Source organism: Canis aureus, chromosome 23 (assembly GCF_053574225.1).
Source record: "Canis aureus isolate CA01 chromosome 23, VMU_Caureus_v.1.0, whole genome shotgun sequence".
Taxonomy (NCBI): domain Eukaryota; kingdom Metazoa; phylum Chordata; class Mammalia; order Carnivora; family Canidae; genus Canis; species Canis aureus.
This window is the reverse complement of record NC_135633.1, coordinates 50,364,830-50,386,928: the sequence shown is the minus strand read 5'-3', so window position 1 is coordinate 50,386,928 and position 22,099 is coordinate 50,364,830. Positions and strand designations below refer to the sequence as shown.

At 36.0% G+C, this 22,099-nt stretch overlaps 2 protein-coding genes across 5 annotated transcripts in view; one reads left to right on the top strand and one right to left on the bottom strand.

Annotated features, from left to right (window-relative positions):
• The window catches only part of CNTN5 (contactin 5), a 1,290,695-nt gene that overhangs the window by 149,427 nt on the left and 1,119,169 nt on the right, over positions 1–22,099 (bottom strand). For all 4 annotated transcript variants that reach the window (XM_077867587.1, XM_077867588.1, XM_077867590.1 and 1 more), the window contains 2 exons: positions 3,311–3,438; positions 1,029–1,204 (listed from right to left, as the gene is read on the bottom strand). In XM_077867587.1, the coding sequence (XP_077723713.1) occupies positions 1,029–1,204; positions 3,311–3,438 (304 nt within the window). The remainder of the gene's footprint in view (positions 1–1,028; positions 1,205–3,310; positions 3,439–22,099) is intronic.
• On the top strand, positions 2,588–6,751 carry LOC144295116 (G-protein-signaling modulator 2-like). Its single transcript, XM_077867591.1, has 2 exons — positions 2,588–3,528; positions 5,480–6,751. Exons 1-2 carry the CDS (start codon positions 3,526–3,528, stop codon positions 6,125–6,127), a joined length of 651 nt encoding a protein of 216 aa, XP_077723717.1. The 5' UTR covers positions 2,588–3,525; the 3' UTR covers positions 6,128–6,751.

Below are 22,099 nucleotides of genomic sequence, written 5' to 3'. Positions count from 1 at the left end.
TATGAGTTAAATGCCCAGGAAAGCCAAGTGACTGGCTTTTTGTTACAAAGCTAATTAGGGACTGTGCTGGGACTTGACCCAGAAAATTCCTGACTTTGGGTCTAGGATTTTTTTCCCTGTATCATATCACCTGTAAAATAAAATTCAGTCTAAACTGAGCTTTACATATGTTTGGTCTTACTACAGCTGTGGTTTTCTAGTATTTCCCAAAGTGTCTAGAGAAGAATAAATGGATAATAATAGAGAAGCATTTTCAATTGGATTTGGAGGCATAAATTGCATTTGGATCCATATAAAAGGAGTATTTCAGCCAAAATATCTCTCTGGTACCTTAGTTCCATCATCCTTCTCATTTGTCATTATGTCACTATTTTATGTTAAGAGTGTGGGGAAGGAGGTCTTTTTTCACTTCTCTATTGACAACACTGTGGTGTTCTATAGGATTTGGTTCAAAAGATCTCCACTGTATTCAGTTAACTGCCACATAGATATTACAAAGAAAGAACTTGGTAGACAAGAAACAAATATATCTGTAAATGTTTATCTAAGGCTGACATGTTGCATGTTTATGCTCTAAGCTCATGTTTAATTCTTGTGAGGAATTAAAGAATATCCAAAATTACTATTTCTTGAGGAATAGGACAAGCAGGCTTATTTCATTTATTTATTGAGTCATAATTACTGTTAACCCTGCTTTAAATAACAGTATTATGTAACATTATGACTTTTAAGAAATAATATGTAAATATATTGATAATATTAATCAAGTAAATAAAAGTGGGAAAAACAGATTTGCATAATGAAGAATTTCCAATTTCTTACTGGGTTTTAAAAAAATACTTTCAAAAAAATAAAAAATAAAAAAATACTTTCAACTTGATGTAACATAAAATAATGAAAGAAAATAATTGAATCAAATTGTTTTTTTTCCTATTTTTCCTTAACATTTCATAGATAAGAAAGATTTACATTTAAGTGTAAATTTAAAAAATCATTAGTACTCAACAAATAAAAGTGTATTAACTTACGGCCCTGATGCTTTCAAAATGTCCACCTTCTTTCTCGAAATCAATAGGCTGTCCTTTTAGTGTCCAGTAGAAAGTGATATCCAAACTAGCATCATGAATTGCTTTGCAATTAAGGACAATGCTTTCTCCCACTGTTAACTCTGTTCTTTTAGGAGTAAGTTCTATTTTTGTAGGTTCTATAGAAATAAAAATACATTAATTAACATAATCAACACATAGTATTTCCCTGTATTTATATTTTCAATAAAAAAAGAAAAATTTAAGCAAGGAATCTAGACAATGCAGTTGCTCTAGGTGCACATCTTTAAGTGAACTATTATTAGTTGAAATACTACTTTTTTGTGTGTGCTAGGACATTTTACTATGCTTGTGCAGGGGACTGATGATTTAAAAATTACTATTCCATTAAGAAGTAAACTCGGACGAAAAAGATAAGAAAATACATAAGTATAAGCAGCATTTGGCATTCCTGAAGAGAGAAAATTAGAAAAGAGAAGCCATAGCCTCCCTGTCTACCTTCAAGGATCAACCCATATAAATAAAAGGATTTTTATCATAAAAAAATGTTCCATATCTAAGGAGGAAAAATTCAGGTGAGTTCACTTCTTTAAAGGTTATAGGAAGCACTGCCCTCAAATTACTATTTTAACAGAGATAAAAATATAATACTGTTATTATACTGACTTATATTGGCTTTATACTCTACAAAACCATTTTATGAATAGAAAAAAGCACTGATAGCTGATTATAAAATAATCACTTTTGATAAATTGTGGATGCTTTAGTTGAGATCCAGAAAAAAAAAAAGGCAAATTATTGAAGGGAAAAATTTTTTGAGAAAAAAATTTGAGTGCTTGATTACTTAATGATTCAATTAAATTTTTAAAAATAGATACATTTTTATTGTGTCGGGACAGCTTTGAAACAATAAAGGCTAATACTGCTGTACATCTAAGGGTTATTTAAGCTAGTTATCAAATAATTGACATTTTTTTTCATAAAATAGGGAGGTGATAGAGATAGGATTTTGATTTAGTATTTTTTCCTAATTAGATTCCTGATTATAGGTGCCTCAAAAAGACTGAAACAAATGATTGAAAGTCAGGTTAATTTTTCTATTTATTCTCTGTTTTTGGCAATAGAATAGTCTGATGAAGCAGATATTCCTTGTGGCTTTCTAAGTTTTGGCTTCATCAGAGAAGACAGATAATATTGAAGTTTAACTTTGTGAGAATTGGAATGTTCTGAGTAACTAAATATTTCATTTAACTCTGATTAACAGAAAACTTTTTTGTTATTATTTAAAGATGTCTGTGAATCCAGCATTGCTTAATATGACAATGATTGTTTAGTACCATAAGACACAGACTAGCGGACAGAGATGGATTCCCATAATGTATGCTATAAATGAAGTCATCTTTTAAATTATCTTCTTTTCTTCCGTTAATGTTTGCTTCTTTTCTAAAATATCAGAGTGCTGGCTATTTTAATGACATTTTTATTTTTAAAGAAAAAAACTCAACATTTCTATGTTTTCGTAACCAAATATGATTCACTATATAATACATGCCCACATGGAAAAAGTTGATTGACAATACAGTTCAGTTGTGAAAAATCTTTCTTTGTCAACTGATGTGATTTTCTGTCTAACATATGGGATTTTCTTAGTAATAAACAATATGTAGTCTCAAAAACTGTCCTATAGGCCAAATTCTAGTTCATGACAGAAATAGAAAACTAATAGAAACATTTAACTAATGTTAAACATTTAACATATAACACTAAAACATGACAGCACATAACAAATTCCATTGATGCAAACACCAAAGAGCAGCTCATGCAAGCATTGATCTGATACACACTCTTGACAGCATACATTCATGACCTCCTTCTGCCCCAGATCCCCAGTAGTAGTGTTAACAAAATAATATTACTGATTGATGCTAAAATTAATCTTGATGGAGGAAAATATTTTTATACTTTTGGAATGCTTTTAAATTTTGAGACATTAAAACTTCAGAATGCTTTCTTTATATCCTCACATACTTTGTTCAAAGCAAAATACTTAAGTTTCCACCAACAAGGTATGCCTTCCTTTATGGTTTCCTAAATAATGAAAAAGGACAGCTTGGCTGTTTTAGTTCTATGTGTGCAATGTATCTTATCAATAGGATCATGCACACACATACGTGCAAACACATTTTACATGCACATTATATTTATTCACTTTCTGACAAAGCTATGAAACTATGTTTATAACACAGTTAGCCACATTTTCTTACCTTTTACAGATACTGAAGCTATGATTTCAGAAGAACCAAAGACATTTTCCCCTTGGCAAACGTACTTTCCCTCATCTGATTTAGAAGCATTTAGGATCCGTAGACTTCCGTCCGGAAGATTAGCTATTCTGAAAATTATTAAAAAAGGTTTTTTCCTCTTTTACTGCAGATCAGCTAAGTGGTAAAAAATTCTGAAGACGTCTGAAACCACCACCATGGTAATAATAAATAAGATAAAGAGATCACTGTGAAAAGATGCAGTGACAGTAGAAATGCTTTACCCTTCAAGAAATTGTGCAATAAACCCACTTAATAACTTCTCATATTTAAAAGGGTTAGAGAGTCATCGGTAATTTTTCTCTTGATACTTTTTGACAGTTAATTTTAAAACCTGTGGGAAAAGGTGACCCTGAATTTGGTTATTAAAACTTATACTATAATATCACCCAGTGATATTTTAATATGAAGCTTGAGTATTTTACGTCAAACCCAGAGTGACCTCAAAAATCAAATATAAAAAGAAACAGCATAGAGACATAGAGAAGGACAAGTGCAGAACATATACAGCCAAGAGATGATTTATGGTGGCTTCTCTACAGTGCCACAGCAAGGGCTTGAAGACAAGACCTGATACCTGGTACCTCGGCTGCTGGCACTGCACTTTTTAAATATAAAAACACGGTATCTGAGTTTGCATTTGGATTTTTTGATACCCAAGTTCAGTGAAAATTAGGTTGACATTTGGGATTACCGTATTATCCTGTGTATTCATCATTGCAGAAATATATGGATTTTAAAGTTAATTTTAATTTTTTTAATTTAATTTAATTTTTTTAAAACCGATGCATCAACCTCCTCAAGCAACCGGAAACAAAATAAGTGGCTGTTGTGGCTTTATTTGATATGCCATTAGAGTGAGGACTGACTTTTAGGGGAGGAGTAACAGGTGTTTGGTAAGAACCAGTGGTCCTACTGAACTTAAAATCCTAAAATTGGATTTTCCTAGTTCTGAAAAGAATAGTTTATTCCATGGTAATATGATAATATCATACCATTTATGAAAGAAGAATATGGGTTAAATATTTTAGTCAACATCCTTCATGTTATTTTAAAATATGTATTCCATCTTTCCCATCACCCAGAACAGAGTTGCTGAAAGTGTTGAGCCTTGTTATAGTTGGATTAGATTCTAGGTTGCTGACACTGCTTATGAATTGATATTTACATATTGTCATCAGTAAAGATACCAGTTTAAAAACATCGTACTTTTTTCAATATACATCAAAACTGCTTTACAACTTATAAGAAGGAAGACAAGCTTAGAAGCAAGCCAAACTAATTTATGTCTAGAAGAGATACTAACTTCAGACATTTGGAAAATACAGTGCCCTTAAAAGTTATATAATCCATGTAAGATGGTCAATGCAAAATTCTGATTATTAAGAGAGTGCTGATTTTGTATAAAAATTCCATTTAAATTCCAAAGATACACATACTATCACAGGATATAATTGAAAGTAAAAATTATGCTTTTGTAAGCAAATAGGCTTTTTCATTATAATTATAACTTTATTGAGTTATATACTTTATTGAAATGTAGCTAAATTATTATAATTTTTACTAATGTTTTAAAAATATCTGCATTTTATTGATTGGCATAAATTCTAAGCTAGCAGGTAAGAAATGTGGCTTAATATTCACTTCCTTTAAAGAAATAAATGTATCTTAAGACATTGGCAAGAAAAAAAAAAGACATTGGCAGTATTTCAGATCCTGATTTAAGGTAAGTCCTTTCTCACTGACAGGAGCCAATATATCATATACTCCTTTTAAAGATAGTTTATGAACACCTCTGTACTTTGGGCCACTTGGGGGATGAAGGATTTTGAATATTATGGTGTTTTTTATCTGTCAAGTAGCAGTGTCTTTTAACCAAAAGCCTTTCTGCTGGTTCAAATTACAGATCTTTATTGGATGAGCTCATATTATTTTTTTAATGAAAAATGAAAATGAAATGAAAATGAAAATTTTTTTTAAAGAAAAAATAGATTAAACAGTGAATGTGACTTACATTATAATAGCTGGCTATTATGAATATAATTATTTAGATAACTAAATATTGAATTAATATTTTCTTGCAATTTCCAACCTCTTTATCTATCTTCTTAGGCAAAGTTGCTCTTTGTCAACAGATTAAAGGGGAAAAAATGCAAAACTAATTCCTCCACTAAAGTTCTCCAAGATGCCAGTAATTGGAATCACCGAATTCCAAATTCTCAGAGCAAAGTCAGTACAGATTCTATTGGAGATGAAGGGTTCTTTGACCTGGTAAGCCAATTTCAGAACAATCGGATGGATGATCAGAGGTGCTGCTTACAAGAACAGAGCTGTGGGCCAGCTTCAACTGCAGCGTCTTCCACTCCCCCTAGAGTGATGCTTAAAACATCATCTGTTTTCATGGTGTCCCCGAACATGGATGAGTTTTTAGACCTTGCCAGCTCACAGAGTCGCCATCTCGATGACCAAAGGGCCAGTTTCAGTAATTTGCCAGGTCTTCGTCTGACACAAAACAACAATAAGTCTGTACTTGGCCACCTGATGACTAATGACAACAAAGAGCCTGATGAAGACTTCTTTGACTTCCTTGTAAAATGTCAAGGGCCCAGATTAGATGATCAAAGATGTGCTTCACCACCTGCCACTACAAAGGGACCAACAGTACCAGATGAGGACTTTTTTAGCTTGATTTTACATTCTCAGGTGAAAAGAATGGATGAACAGAGTTCTTTTACAAAGAGATCAAAACAGAGACACTGAATTTGTACTGAAGGACCTTTTGCAAAGTAAAGCTTTGTTGGAATTTAAAAATATGGGGAAAAATAAGCAAACCACTAGTTATTTAAAAATAATCTCATTTCCTTTCAGAACACGGCAAAGAAACTCAATTTATTTTTCCTTAAAAGGAGAAATTATAGCACTGTAATACAGCTTAACATGCTCTAGAATGATGTAAATATTTAATCTTTAATAGTATATTAGCATTCTTCTGGACACAGATTTGTTTCAGGGTGGAGGTGTCTGATCAAAGGTGCTTCATCACCTTTTGTGGTTAAGGCTCAGGATTGTGTTCTTTGGCAACTTGTTAGATTCCTTTACCTAGTGCTTGTAAAGTAAGAAGGTAAATGAATCTAGACTAGAGTTTAATCCTCGTGCTAATTCTTTAAAGTCTTAATGGACAATGACATTTTTTTTATACTGAACCATGGAGGTAGTGAGCAATTATGCTGTTTAGTAAAAATAACAACCTTGTCCAATGTGTAAAAAAAAAAAAAATCTTTTTAAAAATCTAGATCTTTTTTTCTGCTAAGAAAGCCGCATTTTCAATGTTACTAGTTCAAAGCCATTTATAATAACAACTCTTAAATAAACTTCTAGCATGTTTTGGGCCCTTAAAAAATAAAAAAACTCTTCTATTAGCATGTGACTCTTAAATTTGAAGTTTTCAAATTTGGGGATTAATTCTGTTGAGAAGTCCTTGAAATTGGAGTAGAATGGTAAGGCACTGGTGAGGTAAAGGTCTGTTGGGGGTAGGAAGAGATGAAATGCAAACCAGCATTCTAGATTAGGTACTAAGTCATGCTTACTATATTCCTATCTCTAAACTTCTCCATGAGTTTCTGCCTAGCCCTCAAAAGGTCTTGGTTTCCATTTTGCACCAAAATACTGGATCTCTGCTGTGTTTATCTGCCCAATACCACAGTCCATTTAGGATAGCACCATGCTTAACCCTATTTTGCAAGGATTTATTGCTAACTTCTTGATGCCATTTTGATTTCCAAATTTCAAGGCCATTTTCTGGAACTTCTATTTCCATTTTTGGCTTACCTATCAAGATACCTCACAAGTTAGTTAGGTTATTCCAAGTATACTGCTTGCCTGCAGATACTCAGATACTACCTACTTACCTGCTTTAATTTTAGAGATCATGCTGACTTCCAGATTATATTTATTTTTGGTATCATATCATATATTATTGTAGAATCATTAATTAAAATGATATGCTTTAAAATCAGAGAGGGTAGAGCTCAAATTCCTGCCATTGGCTAGTATGTGTGTGATTTTTTAAAAATAAATTTTATTTATTTATTCATGAGAAACACACAGAGAGAGGCAGAGACACAGGCAGAGGGAGAAGCAGGACCCTGGGATCACAATCTGAGCCAAATACAGATGCTCAACCACTGAGCGACCAGTCGTCCCTATGTGTATGATTTCAAGCTTTTAATCTCTTTCCTTATATATGAAATGTTGTAATTATATCTTTCTTCAAAAGTATTAACTAAATGATATATGTAAATTATTGTGCTTTAGTCATGTTGATAGCCATTAATTGAAAATGTACTCAAAAACAAAATTTGTGACAAATTTTAAAAAGGAAAAAGTAGAGAGTTGTAAAACTCAGGTAGTTTAGGGTATTCAGTAAGTCTTTTCTTGGGACGAATATTTGAGCTGAGAACTGGAGGATGACAGGAAGTTAACTAGGAGTTAAGTGTGGGGAAAGGAAAAGGAATAGCATTTGCAAAGGCCTTGAGGTGAGAAAAACTATACCCTTGAAGAACCAAATGGTTAATTATGATGGAAGCATATAAAATGGGGTGGAAATGGTCCAAACTGAAACTGGAGAAGTAGATGGAGGAAAGATCATATAGAATTTGGTATAGTATGGGAAACATTTGGTCTTTATTTTAAGGGAAATGGGAAGCTGCCATTTTTTTAAAAAAACGGCTTTATTGTGGTGAGTAGTCATATCATAAGCTCACATGTTCAAAATACAGAATTTGAAAAGTTCTCATAAATGGATGCAGAAACAAAACCATTAGCACAATAAAGATAGTCAACACATACATCACCCCAAAGTATCTCTGTGATCTTTTGTATGCTCTCCCTCTAACCTCTTCTTATCATACATCTACTATCACCAGGCAACTATTGATTTGCTTTCTGTCCTTTAGTAAGTCTGAACTTTTACCTAATTTTATATACATGAAATCATAACATCATATATTCCTTTTTGTCTATCTTATTTCACTCAGCATTATTCAGTTAAGATAAAATTGAGATTCATGTGTGCTGTTGTGATGACCAATAATCTAATCATTTTTATTACTGAATAGTATTCCATTGTGTGTATAAACCACTACTTATTTATCCAATCACCTCTGGTGAATGTTTGGGCCATTTTTAGCTTGGAGCTATTATAGATAAGGCTGCCATCAACATTTGGGTAGCAAGTGTTTTTGATTATCTTGCTTTTATTTCTTTTGGGTAAGTACTTAGGACTAATCACTAGATCATCTGCTTTATGCTTTATGTTTAATGTTTAATTTTTAAAGGAGATTCTGTACTGTTTCCAAGCAGTTATATGACACTTTACATTCCTAGCAGCATTGCCTGAAAATGCTTGCAACACTTGAAATGGTCAGTCTTTTTAATTTTAGCTCTTATAATAATTAGGTAGTAGAATCTCATTGTGGTTTTAAGCTGCATTTCCTTAATGACTAATGATGTTGAACATCTTTCAGGTACTTATTTCCCATCTATGTATCTTCTCTGGTGAAGTGATCAAATATTTTACCCAATTACTTATGAAATTGCCTTCTTATTTAGGTTTGACAGTTTTTAAAAAATATTCTAGATATAACTCTTTTTTCAGATAGGAAAATTGCAAATATTTTCTACCAGGTTATGGCATGTCTTAACATTTTTCCAACAACAGAAGTTCTTGAAGCTGATGAGGTACAATATATCGATTTTATTTTATGCTTTGGGTTTCTGTGGTTGTACTTGGAAATCTTTACCTAACTTAAGGTCACAAAAAGTTCTCATTTTCTTCTAGAAATGTTACAGTTTTAGGTTTTATGTTTGTGTCTATGATTCATTTTTGAGTTACTTTTTCTTTACGCTATGCGATATGAATCTAACTTTTTCTCCTGATTATTTTATTTCATCATAAAAAATTAATTTAATTTTAATTCCAGTATAGTTAACGTATGGTGTTATAGTAGTTTCAGGTGTACAATATAATGATTCAAGAATTCTATGCATCACCCAGTGCTCATCACAACTAGCGCAGTCCCTTAATCCTCATCAACTATTTCGCCCATTCCTCTACCCAATTCCCCTCTAGTAACCAAAAGTTTCTTCTCAATAGTTAAGAGTCTGTTCCTTAGCTTGTTTCCCTCTCTCTTTGCTTTGCCTTGTTTTGCTTTGCTCATTTTGTTTCTTGAATTTCACATATGAGTGAAATCATATGGTATTTGCCTTTCTCTTGCTGGCTTATTTTCCTTAGCATTATACTCTCTAATTCCATACAAGGCCTTGCAAATGGCAAAATGATATTCTTTGTTATGGCTGGAAAATATTCATATATTATCCAGCCATTATATATATATATATATATATATATATATATATATATATATATCGCAAATGACATATTCAGTAAAGGCTTAGGATCCAAATATATAAAGAACTATTATAACTCAACCATATATATATATATACATATATATATATACATGCACACACACACACACTTATGCCACTTTTTTTTTTACCATTCATCAATTGATGTACATGTGGGTTGCTTTCATAATTTGACGATTATTAATGATGCTGCCATAAACATAGGGATTGCATGTATCATAAACATAGGGGTTGAATTACTGTTTCTGTATTCTTTTGGTAAATGTCTAGGTGTCTGATAACTGGATTGTAGGGTAGTTCTATTTTTAATTTTTTGAGGAATCTCCATACTGTTTTCCAGAGTAGCTGTACCAGTTTGCATTCCCACCAACAGTGCCTGAGGGTCCTCCATCTTTGGCAATACCTGTTTTTTTTATGTGTGTGTTTTTTATTTTAGCCATTCTGGCTGGTATGAGATGATACCTCATAGTTTTGATTTACATTTCTCTGATAATAAATGAGGTTGAGCATCTTTTCATGTGTCTGTTGGCCATCTGTATGTCTTCTTTGGAGAAATGTCTGTTCAGGTCTTCTGCCCATTTTCAATTGGATTATTTTGCTTTTTGGGGGGTTGAGTTATAATAGTTCTTTATATATTTGGATCCTAAGCCTTTACTGAATATGTCATTTGCAAATATCTTTTCCCGTATCCAATTCTTTTCATTGATTGTTTCCTTCCTTGTCCAGAAGATTTTTATTTTGATATAGTCCCAATAGCGTACTTTTTCTTTTATTTTCCTTTCTTCAGGAGACATATCTAGAAAAATATTGCTATAGTCAGCCGCAGAGAAATTACTGCCTGTGCTCTCTTCTAGGAGTCTTATGGTTTCAGGTCTCACATTTAGGTCTTTAATCCATTTTGAGTTTTTTTTTGTGTGTGTGTATTGTGAAAGAAAGCGATCAAGTTTCATCATTTTGCAGGTAGCTGTGCAGTTTTATCAACACCATTTGTTGAAGAATGTTTTTTCCCATTGGATATTCCTTCCTGCTTTGTTGAAGATTAATTGACCATATAAATGTGGATTTATTTCTGGGTGTTCTATTCTATCCCATTGATCTATGTGTCTAATTTTGTTCCAGAAACATACTGCTTTGTTCCCTGAAGTTTTATGATATAACTTGGGGTCTGGAATTATGATAGCTCCAGCTTTGCTTTGCTTTTTCAAGTTTGCTCTGGCTATTTGGGGTCTTTTGTGGTTCCATATAATTTTTAGGATTTTTTGTTCTAAATCTGTGAAAAATGCTGTTGGTATTTTGATAGGGATTGCATTAGATGAGTAGATTGCTTTGGGTAGTATAGACATTTTAACAATAATTGTTCTTCCAATTCATGTGCATGGAATGTCTTTCCATTCTTTGTATAGTATTGAATTTCTTTCATCAGTGTTTTCTAGTTTTCAGGATATGGATATTTCATTTCTTTGGTTAGGTTGATTCTTGGGTATCTCATTATTTTTGGTGCAATTATAAATGGGATTTTTTCCTGATTTCTCTTTCTGTTCCTTCATTATTAGTGTATAAAAATGCAACAGATTTCTGCACATTGATTTTGTATCTTGTGAATTTACTGAATTCATTTATCAGTTCTAGTAGGTTTTTGGTGGAGTCTTTAGGGTTTTGTATATGTAGCATCATGTCATCTGCAAATAGTAAAAGTTTTATTCTTCCTTACCAATTTGGACGTCCTTTATTTCATTTAGTTGTCTGATTGATGTGGCCGGGACTTCTAGTACTATGTTGAATAAAAGTGATCAGAGTGAACATCCTTGTTTTGTGCCTGAATTTACAGGAAAAGCTGTTTTTTCCCCAAGAAAGATGATGTTTACCGTGGGTTTTTTCAAATACTACCTTATTATGTTGAGATGAATTCCTTCTAAACCTAGTTTATTATTGGCTTTTATAATGAATGAATGTTGTACTTTGTCGAATGCTTTTTCTGCATCTATTGAAATGATCATATGGTTTTTATTCTTTCACTTATTGATGTGATTTATCATGGTGATTGATTTGCCAATATTGAACCACGCGGGAATAAATTCCACTTGATCATGGGAAATAATACAAATCTTTTTAATGTACTGCTGGATTCTGTTTGCTAGCATTTTGTTGCAGACTTTGTTCTTTGTTCTTTGTTCTATGTTCACCAAAGCTATTGACCTATGATTCTCTTTGTGGTTTCTTTATCTGGTTTTTGTATCAGGGCAATGCTGGCTTCATAGAATGAGTTTGGAAGTGTTCTTTCCTCTTCTAGTTTTTGGAATAGTTTGAGAAGAATAGGTATTAACTCTTCTTTAAATGTTTGGTATAATTTGTCTGTAAAGTCCTCTAATCCTGGACTTTTGTTTGGTGGAGTTTTTTGACTGTTCATTCAGTCTTGCTGGTATTTAGTCTCTTCACATTTTTTATTTCTTTTTGGTTCAGTTGGTAAGTTATATGTTTCTAGGTTATTAGCATTTCTTCTGGGTTGTTCAATTTGTTGGCATAATAGTTTTTCATAATATTCTTTCACAAGTGTTTGTATTTCTGTGGTGTTGGTAATTAACCTGCTTTAATTTGTAATTTAATTTGAATCCTTTCTTTTTCTTTTTGTTTTTTTTTTATGATACTGGTTAGATGTTTATAAATTTTATTTACCTTTTCAAAGAACCTAGATTCTAGTTTTACCTGTTCTATTGTTTTTTTTTTAATTTCTATATCATCTATTTCTGCACTAATCTTCATTATTTCCTTCCTTCTGCTCATTTTGGGTTTTGTTTGCTGCTCTTTTTCTAGTTCTGTTAGGTTTAAGGTTAGCTTGTTTATTTAGGATATTTCTTGCTTCTTGAAGCTGGCCTGTAAAACCATAAAATTTCTTCTTAGAACCACTTTTGCTGCATCCTAAAGGTTTTGGACTGTTATGTTTTCATTTTCATTTGTTTCTCCATATTTTGCTTATTGGAGTTCAATTTGACAACATATAGCATAACACCCAGTGCTCATCCCATCAAGTGCCCTCCTCAATGCCCATCACCAGTCACTCCATCCCCCCCACCTACCTCCCTTTCCACTACCCCTTGTTCGTTTCCTAGAATTAGAAGTCTCCCATGGTTTGTCACCCTCTCTAATTTTTCCACCCAGTTTCTTTCATTTCCTCTATAATACATTTCACCATTTTTTATATTTCCCTTATGACTGAAACCACATAAAGATTGCCCTAAGATTGACTTACATCACTCAGCAAAATACCCGCCAGTTCCATCCACATTAAAGCAAATGTTGGGTACTCATCATTTCTAATGGCTGAGTAATATTCCATTGTATATATAGACCACATCTTAATCCATTCATCTTTCAGTGGACACCAAGGCTCATTCCACAGTTTGGCTATTGTGGACATTGCTGCTATGAACATTGGAGTGCAGGTGTCCTGCTTTCACTGCATCTGTATCATTGGGGTAAAGCCCCAGTAGTGCAATTGCTGGGTCATAGGGTAGCTCTATTTTTAACTCCCTGAGGAACGTCCACACAGTTTTCCAGAGTGGCTGCACCAGCTTGCATTCCCACCAACAGTGCAAGAGGGTTCCCCTTTCTCCACATCCTCTCCAACATTTGTTGTTTCCTGTCTTCTTGATTTGCACCATTCTCACTGGTGTGAGGTGGTATCTCATTGTGGTTTTGATTTGTATTTCCCTGTTGGCCAGTGATGTGAGGCATTTTCTCATATGCATGTTGGCCATGTCTATGTTTTCCTCTGTGAAATTTCTGTTCAGGTCTTTTGCCCATTTCATGATTGGATTGTTTGTTTCTTGGGTGTTGAGTTTAATAAGTTCTTTATAGATCTTGGAAACTAGCCCTTTATCTGATATGTCATTTCCAAATATCTTCTCCCATTCTGTAGGTTGCCTATTAGTTTTTTCTTTTTTTACTTTCTTTTGCTGTTCAGAAGTTTTTTATCTTAAGTCCCAATAGTTCATTTTTGCTTTTCTTTCTCTTGCCTTCATAGATGTATCTTGCAAGAAGTTGCTGTGGGTAAGTTAAAAAAGGGTGTTGCCTGTGTTTTCCTCTAGGTTTTTAAAGGATTCTTGTCTCACATTTAGATCTTTCATCCATTTTGAGTTTATATTTGTGTCTGGTGTAAGAGAATGGTCTAGTTTCATTCTTCTACACCTGACTGTCCAATTTTCCCAGCACCATTTATTGAAGAGACTGTTCTTTTTCCAGTGGTTATTCTTTCCTCCTTTGTAGAATATTAGTTGACCATAGAGTTGAGGGCCATCTCTGGGTTCTATATTCTGTTCTATTGATTTACGTGTCGGTTTTTGTGACCATACTGTCTTGATGATCACAGCTTTGTAATATAGCTTGAAATCTGGCATTGTGATGCCCCCAGCTTTGATTTTCTTTTTCAATACTCCTCTAGCTATTCAGAGTCTTTTCTGATTCCACACAAATCTTAGGATTATTTGTTCCAACTCTTTAAAGAAAGCCCATGGTGTTTTGATAGGGATTGCATTGAACATGTAAATTGCCCTGGGTAGCATCAACATTTTCACAATATTAATTCTTCCAATCCACGAGCATGGAATATTTTTCCATCTCTTTGTGTCGTCCTCAATTTCTTTCAGAAGTGCTCTGTAGTTTTTAGGGTATAGATCCTTTACTTCTTTGGTTTGGTTTATTCCTAAGTATCTTATGATTTGGGTGCAATTGTAAATGGGATTGACTCCTTAATTTCTCTTTCTTAAGTCTCATTGTTAATGTATAGAAATGCCACTGATTTCTGAGCATTGATTTTGTATCCTGACACATTGCTGAATTACTGTATGGGTTCTAGCAATCTTGGGGTGGAGTCTTTTGGGTTTTCTATATAGAGTATCATGTCATCTGCGAAGAGGGAGAGTTTGACTTCTTTGCCAATTGTTTTTTAAAGATTTTATTTATTTATCCATGAGAAACACAGGAGAGAGAGAGAGAGAGAGAGAGAGAGGCAGAGACACAGGCAGAGGGAGAAGCAGGCTCCATGCAGGGAGCCTGACATGGGACTCGATCCCGGTCTCCAGGATCACACCCCGGGCTGAAGGCGGTGCTAAACCGCTTAGCCACCTGGGCTGCCCTTCTTTGCCAATTTGAATGTCTTTAATTTCTTTTTGTTGCCTGATTGCTGAGGCTAGGACTTCTAGTACTATGTTGAATAGCAGTGGTGAGAGTGGACATCCCTGTTGCGTTCCTGATCTTAGGTGAAAAGCTCTCAGTTTTCCCCCTATTGAGAATGATATTTGCTGTGGGATTTTCATAGATGGCTTTTACGATGCTGAGGAATGTTCCCTCTATCCCTACACTCTGAAGAGTTTTGATCAGGAATAGATGCTGTATTTTGTCAAATGCTTTCTTTGCATCTATTGAGAGGATCCTATGGCTCTTGTTTTTTCTCTTGTTGATGTGATCTATCATGTTGTTTGTTTTATGAGTATTGAACCAACTTTTCATCCCAGGGATGAATCCCACTTGGTCATGGTGAATAGTCCTCTTAATGTACTGCTGGATACTATTGGCTAGTATATTGGTGAGAATTTTTGCATCTGTGTTCATCAGGGATGTTGGTCTGTAATTCTCCTTTTTGGTGGGGTCTTTGTCTGGTTTTGGAATTAAGGTGATGCTGGTTTCATAAGAGGAGTTTGGAAGTATTCTGTCCCTTTATATCCTTTGGAACAACTTTAGTAAAATAGGTATCTTTCTTCTTTAAATGTTTGATAGAATTCCCCTAGGAATACATCTGGCCCTGGACTTTTATGTCTTAGGAGGTTTTTGATGACTGCTTCAATTTCCTTGCTGGTTATTGGCCTGTTCAGGTTTTCTATTTCTTCCCATTCTAATTTTGGCAGTGTGTGGTTTTCCAGAAATGCATCCATTTTCTCTAGATTGCCTCATTTATTGGCATATAGCTGCTCATAATAGGTTTTAAAATCGTTTGTATTTGGTAATGATTATGATCTCTCCTCTTTTATTTATGATTCTATTAATTTGAATATTTTCTCTTTTAATAGGCTGGCTAATGGTTTATCTATCTTATTAATTCTTTCATAGAACCAGCTCCTGGTTTTGTTGATCTGTTCTACAGTTCTTCTGGTCTCTATTTCATTGAGTTATGTTCGAATATTTATTATCTCTCTTCTTCTGCTGGGTGTAGGTTTTACTTGCTGTTCTTTCTCCAGTTCCTTTAGATGTACACAGTAGCCTGTGTATTTGAATTTTTCCCAATTTTTTGAGGGACGCTTGCATTGCAATTTATTTCCCTCTTAGGACTGCTTTTGCTGTATCCCAAAGATTTTGAATGGTTGTATCTTCATTTTCATTAGTTTCCATGATTCGTTTTAATTATTCTCTAATTTCCTGGTTGACCCATTCATCTTTTAACAGAATGCTCTTTAACCTCCACATGTTTAAGTTTCTTCCACATTTCTTCTTGTGGTTGAGTTCTAGTTTCAAAGCATTGTGGTCTGAAAATATGCTGGGGACAATCCCAATCTTTTGGTATTGGTTTAGACCTGATTTGTGACCCAGTATGTGGTCTATTCTGGAGAAAGTTTCCTGTGCAAATGGAGAAGAATGTGTATTCAGTTGCGTTTGGATGGAAAGTTCTGTAAATATCTGTGAAATCCATCTTGTCCAGCATAGACCCTTTAAGTATGATATAGTATCCCTCTTCATCTCTTACTACAGTCTTTGGGATAAACTTTAATTTATCTAATATGAGGATTGCAACCCCAGCTTTCTTTTCAGGACCATTTGAATGGTAAATGGTCTCCATCCTTTCATTTTCAGGCTGGAGGTGTCCTTCGGTCTAAAATGAGTCTCTTGTAGACAGTAAATAGATGGGTCTTGCTTTTTTATCCAGTCTGAAGCTCTGCATCTTTTGATGGGATCATTTAGCACATTCACGGTCGTTACTATTCAAAGAGATGAATTTAGTGTCATTGTAAAACCTACTCAGTCCCTGTTTTTGTGGATTATTTCTTTGGGCTTCCTCTTTCTTTTACAGGTTCCCCATTAATATTTCTTGCAGAGCTGGTTTAGTGGTCACATATTCTTTCAGTTTCTGCCTATCTTGGAAGTTCTTTATCTCTCCTTCTATTCTGAATGAGAGTTTTGCTGGATAGAGTATTCTTGGCTGCATGTTCTCCTCATTTAGGACCCTGAATATATCCTGCCAGTCCCTTCTGGCCTGCCAGGTCTCTGTGGAGAGGTCTGCTGTTAATCTATTATTTCTCTCCATATGAGTTAAGAATCTCTTGTTTCTTGCTGTTTTAAGGATTTTCTCTTTATCTTTGGAATTTGCAAGTTTCACTATTAAATGTTGAGGTGTTGAATTTTTTTTATTGATTTGGGGTGGGGGGGATCTATCTCCTGGATCTGAATGCCTGTTTCCCTCTCCATATTAGGGAAGTTCTCAGTTATGATTTGTTCAAATATACTATCTGTCACTCTGTCCCTCTTGGTGTTTTCTGGAATCCCAATTATGTGTAGATTCTTCCTTCTCAGGCTATCATTCTTTTCTCTTAGCCTTTCCTCATGGTCTCTTAATTGTTTTTCTCTTTTTTCCTCAGCTTCCTTCCTTGCCATCAACTTGTCTTCCATAGTGCTTACTCTTTCTTATGGGTCATTAACCCTAATCATTAGGACATCCAGTTTGGATTGCATCTCATTTAAATGATTTTTAAATCAGCCTGGTAAGATTTAAATTCTGCAGTCATAAAGTCGCTTGATTCCTTTATGCTTTTTTTCCAGAGCCACCTACTGGTGGCTTTATAATTGTGCTTCTGAATTGGCTTTCTGACATTGAATTGTAATCCAAATTCTGTAACTTTGTGGCAGAGAGTACTGTTTCTGATTCTTTCTTTTGTGGTGAGTTCTTCTTTCTAGTCATTTTGCTCATAGTGGTTGTATGAGAGGGCTGCATCAAGAATATTAACCATGATCTAAATAAGTTTCACCCTGCTTGATTATGACGAGGTCAGAGATTAGAAAATGAAAAGGAAGATCAGAACAAAATAAAATAAAAGGAGCCCTAAAGTGAAAAACAAATTTTAAAACAAAGTAGTAAAAATTAAAAGGACAAAAATCTGAAAGCAGAAGAAAAAAGAGAGAAAAAAAAGAAGAGAAAAAATAAAAGGAAAAGGAAAAAAAAAGAAAGAAGAAAAAAAAGGTAGGGACAGGGAAATTGTGGTGGAGTGGAATTTGTAGTGGAGGGAGAATGTAGTCTATTTGAGGGGTTCTAGAGGGTGATCCTCTTGATTCTGAGTTTATTAAGAATGTATGTTCTGTATGTTAGAAGGTGCTCAGTCCCAAATTTATATAAACCAGAAATACTTGTAGAAGGCCCCAACATTGACCACCAAAACATAAATGAGGTAAAAGAGGGGGAAGAATGGGAATGAGGAGAGAATATAATCTCAGAGAATGAACCAGCACGGTATATCACTTGGTTCTGGGTGCATGCTGTTCACGTTTTAGAAGGTTTTAACTTCTGCCTTTGTAGAAGAAAATGAGGCAGAGAAAACACACACACACACACACACACACACAGACACACAATAAAAACCTGTATATTGTATATATCCCCAAATTAAATTGAGTATGTTGAAGGGAATCTAGAAGTGGAAAACATATCTAGGACCTGTCATTGTAGAAATATGGAAGTCAAAAGGGAAGAAACTTAAAAATGAAGAGGTGGTAACCTATTGTAGTTAAGGTGGGAAAGGAGAAAAAATATTGGAAATTTTTAGTCTGATATAGAAACGAGTTGTATTGGGAAAAGGGAAAAATAGGAGGCATAACCTCTAGTTGTATATACTGTAAATCCCTCAACTTCCCCTGGAGCTTTGCAGCACCACTGGGTCAAGAAGTTGCTCTTCCCCTGCCCTTCCAGCTGGTCTTCTGGGGAGGGCCTGCTGTGCTGATTCTCAGGTGTGTGCACCTGGGGAGATGCCCCGCCCCCTGCCGGGTGCCGGGCTCGGTGGGAGCTGTTGACCCATTGAGGCCTCTGTACCCTGGGCCGCGACCCTCCCAGGGACGTGGTGGCGCAAGGGGAGCGATACCAGCGGCGCCGGCCACCTGTGCCGCTCGGAGCCAGCTGCCCCAGCAGCCACCCGCCGTCTCCCGGTGTGCCCCGGCCCAGTGCTCCCGGGGCGGGGACGCTGACCTGCACAGCCTCGGGGTGCTGCGCCGCCGCCCTGCCTGTCCGGGGGGCGCAGGGTGCGCAGCGCGGTCCTCTCGGCGCCTGGCTCCGGGCCTGGGCTGCGGTCGGCTCCCCGGGGCCGCGGCGTGGAGACCGTGCGCGTTGCCCCCGCCTGCCGGCGCCGCTCCTCCGGGCCCCGCGGCCGCGCTGCCTCTTCACGTGACCCCGGGACCTTCCCGGGTGCCTGCTGGGCGCCTTGCCCTCCGGCGGGACCCAGGGCGGACTTTCGCGGTTCCGGCTTCTCCGGGCGGGGCGGGGCGGGGCGGGCGTCCGCGGTCCTGGAGGCGCGCAGGCAGCGGGTTAGCGCAGCTCCTCGCAGGCCCGCCCCGCCGCGCCCCGCCCCGCCCCGCCCCGCCCCGCCGCGCCCGGTTCTTTGCTGGTTCGCGCCTCCCTGCCTGGTCAGGAGCCAGCACCCTCCTCCCAGCAGCGCCCGGCTGTTCCCTCCGGCTCGTCTCTCTGAGTCTCAGGTCGAATTCATAGGTTTTCAGGATGATCTGAGAGGTATCCAGGTGAGTTGGGGGTGCCGGGTGACTTGAGGACCCTACTCCTCTGCCGTCTGGCCCCACCCCCGTTAGTTTTTTATTTCTTCTTCTATTTTTTGCTTGACCCATTTATTGCTTTGTAGCATGCTACATGCTATTTAGCCTCCATGTCTTTGTAGCCTTCCCGATTTTTTCTTGTGGTTTATTTCAGAAAAGATACATAGTATGACTTTGATCTTTTTGAATTTGTTGAGACTTGCTTTGTGGCCTAATATGTGGCTTAATATTTATTCTGGAGAATGTTCCATGTGCCCCAGAAAAGAAGGTGTTTGCTGCTGGTTTAGGATGGACTGTTCTAATATGTCTATTAAATCCATGGTAAATATATCATTCAAAGCCATTGTTTTCATGTTAACTTTTTGGTTGGATAATCTGTAAGTGGGGTGTTAAAATATCCTACTAGTATTGTATTACTATCGATTAGTTCTTTTATGTTTGTTATTAACTGTTCTATCTACTCATGTGTTCCACGTTTGGTACATAAATATTTATAATTGTATTTTCTTGTTGGATTGTACCATTATTGTATAGTGTCCTTCTTTGACTCTCGATACAGACTGTTTGAAAGTCTGCTTTGTGTAATATAAGTATCGCTACTCTAGCTTTCTTTTGACATCTATTTGCATGATAGATGTATCTTCATTCCTTTACTTTCAATCTGCAGGTGTCTTTAGGTCTAAAATGAGTATCTTTTAGTCAACATGCAGATGAGTCTTGTTTTTTCATCCATGTCATTTGATTGGAGCATTTAATCTATTTATGTTCAAAGAGATTATTGATTATTATGTGTATATTGTCACTTTGTTACTTGTATTGTGGTTGTGTTGTTTTTCTTTGACCATTTCTTCTATTCCTCTATGTCATGATTTTCTTTAATGATATATTTGAATTTTTTCCTCTTTATTTGTATATCTATTAATGGTTTTTGATTTGTGGTCACCATTAGGTTTGCATATAACATCTTCTGCATACAATAATCTATGTTAATTTGATGGTCTGTTAAATTTAAGCCCATTCTTTATTCTTCTCCTCCTTGCATTTTAGGTATAGAGTGTCATATTTTACATCCTTTCATTTTGTGAGTTCCTTGACTGTGTGTCTTTTTTTTTTTTATAGGAACATTCATTTTTTTACTACTCTTCTCTTTCCTACTTCTGTATTATATTTTGGTTTTTCCTTTGTGCTCAAAGAGTCCTCTTTAATATTTCTTGCAGGGCTGATTTGGTGATCATGAATTCCTTTAGCTTTTGTTTCTTTGGGAAATTTTATCACTCCTTCAATTCTGAATGATTGCCTTGCTGGATAGAGTGTTCTTGGCTTTGGATTTTTCCCATTCATCCCTTTGAAGATATCATGCCACAGTCTTCTGGGTTGCAAAGTTTCTGCTGAAAAATCCACTGATTTTTATGAGGTTTCCTCTGTATGTAACTTTCTTCTTTTGTCTTCCTGGTATTATTTTTGTTTTGTTTTGTTTTCACTACTTTTTGGCATTTTTCATTTTCCCCCATTTTTCCATTTTACTTTCATTTCAATAAGTTGTGGTGTGGATCTGCTTTTGTTGATTTTGTTGGGGGTTCTCTGTGCCTCGTGGATGTGGATATCTCATCTGTTCAGCTTGATTGCCTTCTATATTGCTCTATCCACCAGGTTACTGATACATTTTTCTGCTTCTTGCAGCCTACTGTTTATTCCATCTATTATATTTTAAATTTAATTTATTGAGTTCTTCATATCTGATATGTTAATTTTTATATCTTTGTTAAGGGTCTCACTGATGTGCTCCACTCTCTTCTCAGTGAATATCTTTATGATCATTACTTTTTACTGTCTATCAGGCATACTCTTTTATTTCTGTTTTGCTTAAATCTCCTTCTATGATTCATCATGTTCTGTCATTTGGGATAAATTCCTCTGTCTCTTCAAATTACCCACTTCTCTGTGTCTGTGTGTGTTAAGAAAGTCACCTGCATCGTCTACCTTTAAAATAGTGGCTTTATGAAGTAGAGGTCCTGCAGTGCCTGGAGTGCAGTGTTTCCTGTCCACCAGAGCCTGTCACTTAGAGGAGTCTCCTATGTGTTCTGCCTGTAACCTGTGTTTGAGTAGCATTCACTTTCAGTCCAGACTTCTGCACTGAATCTCTGCCTGTTGTGTGCTGTGCTTGCTCTCTGTGGTTTTAGTGAGACCTAAGCAGGATGACTCTGAGGGGACATGATCGTAGGAGGGCTCTGGAGCAGGGTGACAGTGTTAGCAACTTTTGAACCAAGTCATTAGTCCTAGGCCAGATTCCCTGAAGCATGATGGAGGCCACAGGCACAATGTGCATGAGTGGCAGCAGCCAGACAGAAATATGCATGGCTGAGGTTGTGGCAAGGGGGGCCTGGCAACTGCATGTGGCAAGCAGTGTCTGTGCATGCAGAGGTTGCTCCCTGAGTGGGGAGGTTGCTGGGTATGGCATGCTCTGTTAGTGCAACTAAGCTGTTAGTCCTAGGCCTATTCCCTAAAATGCAT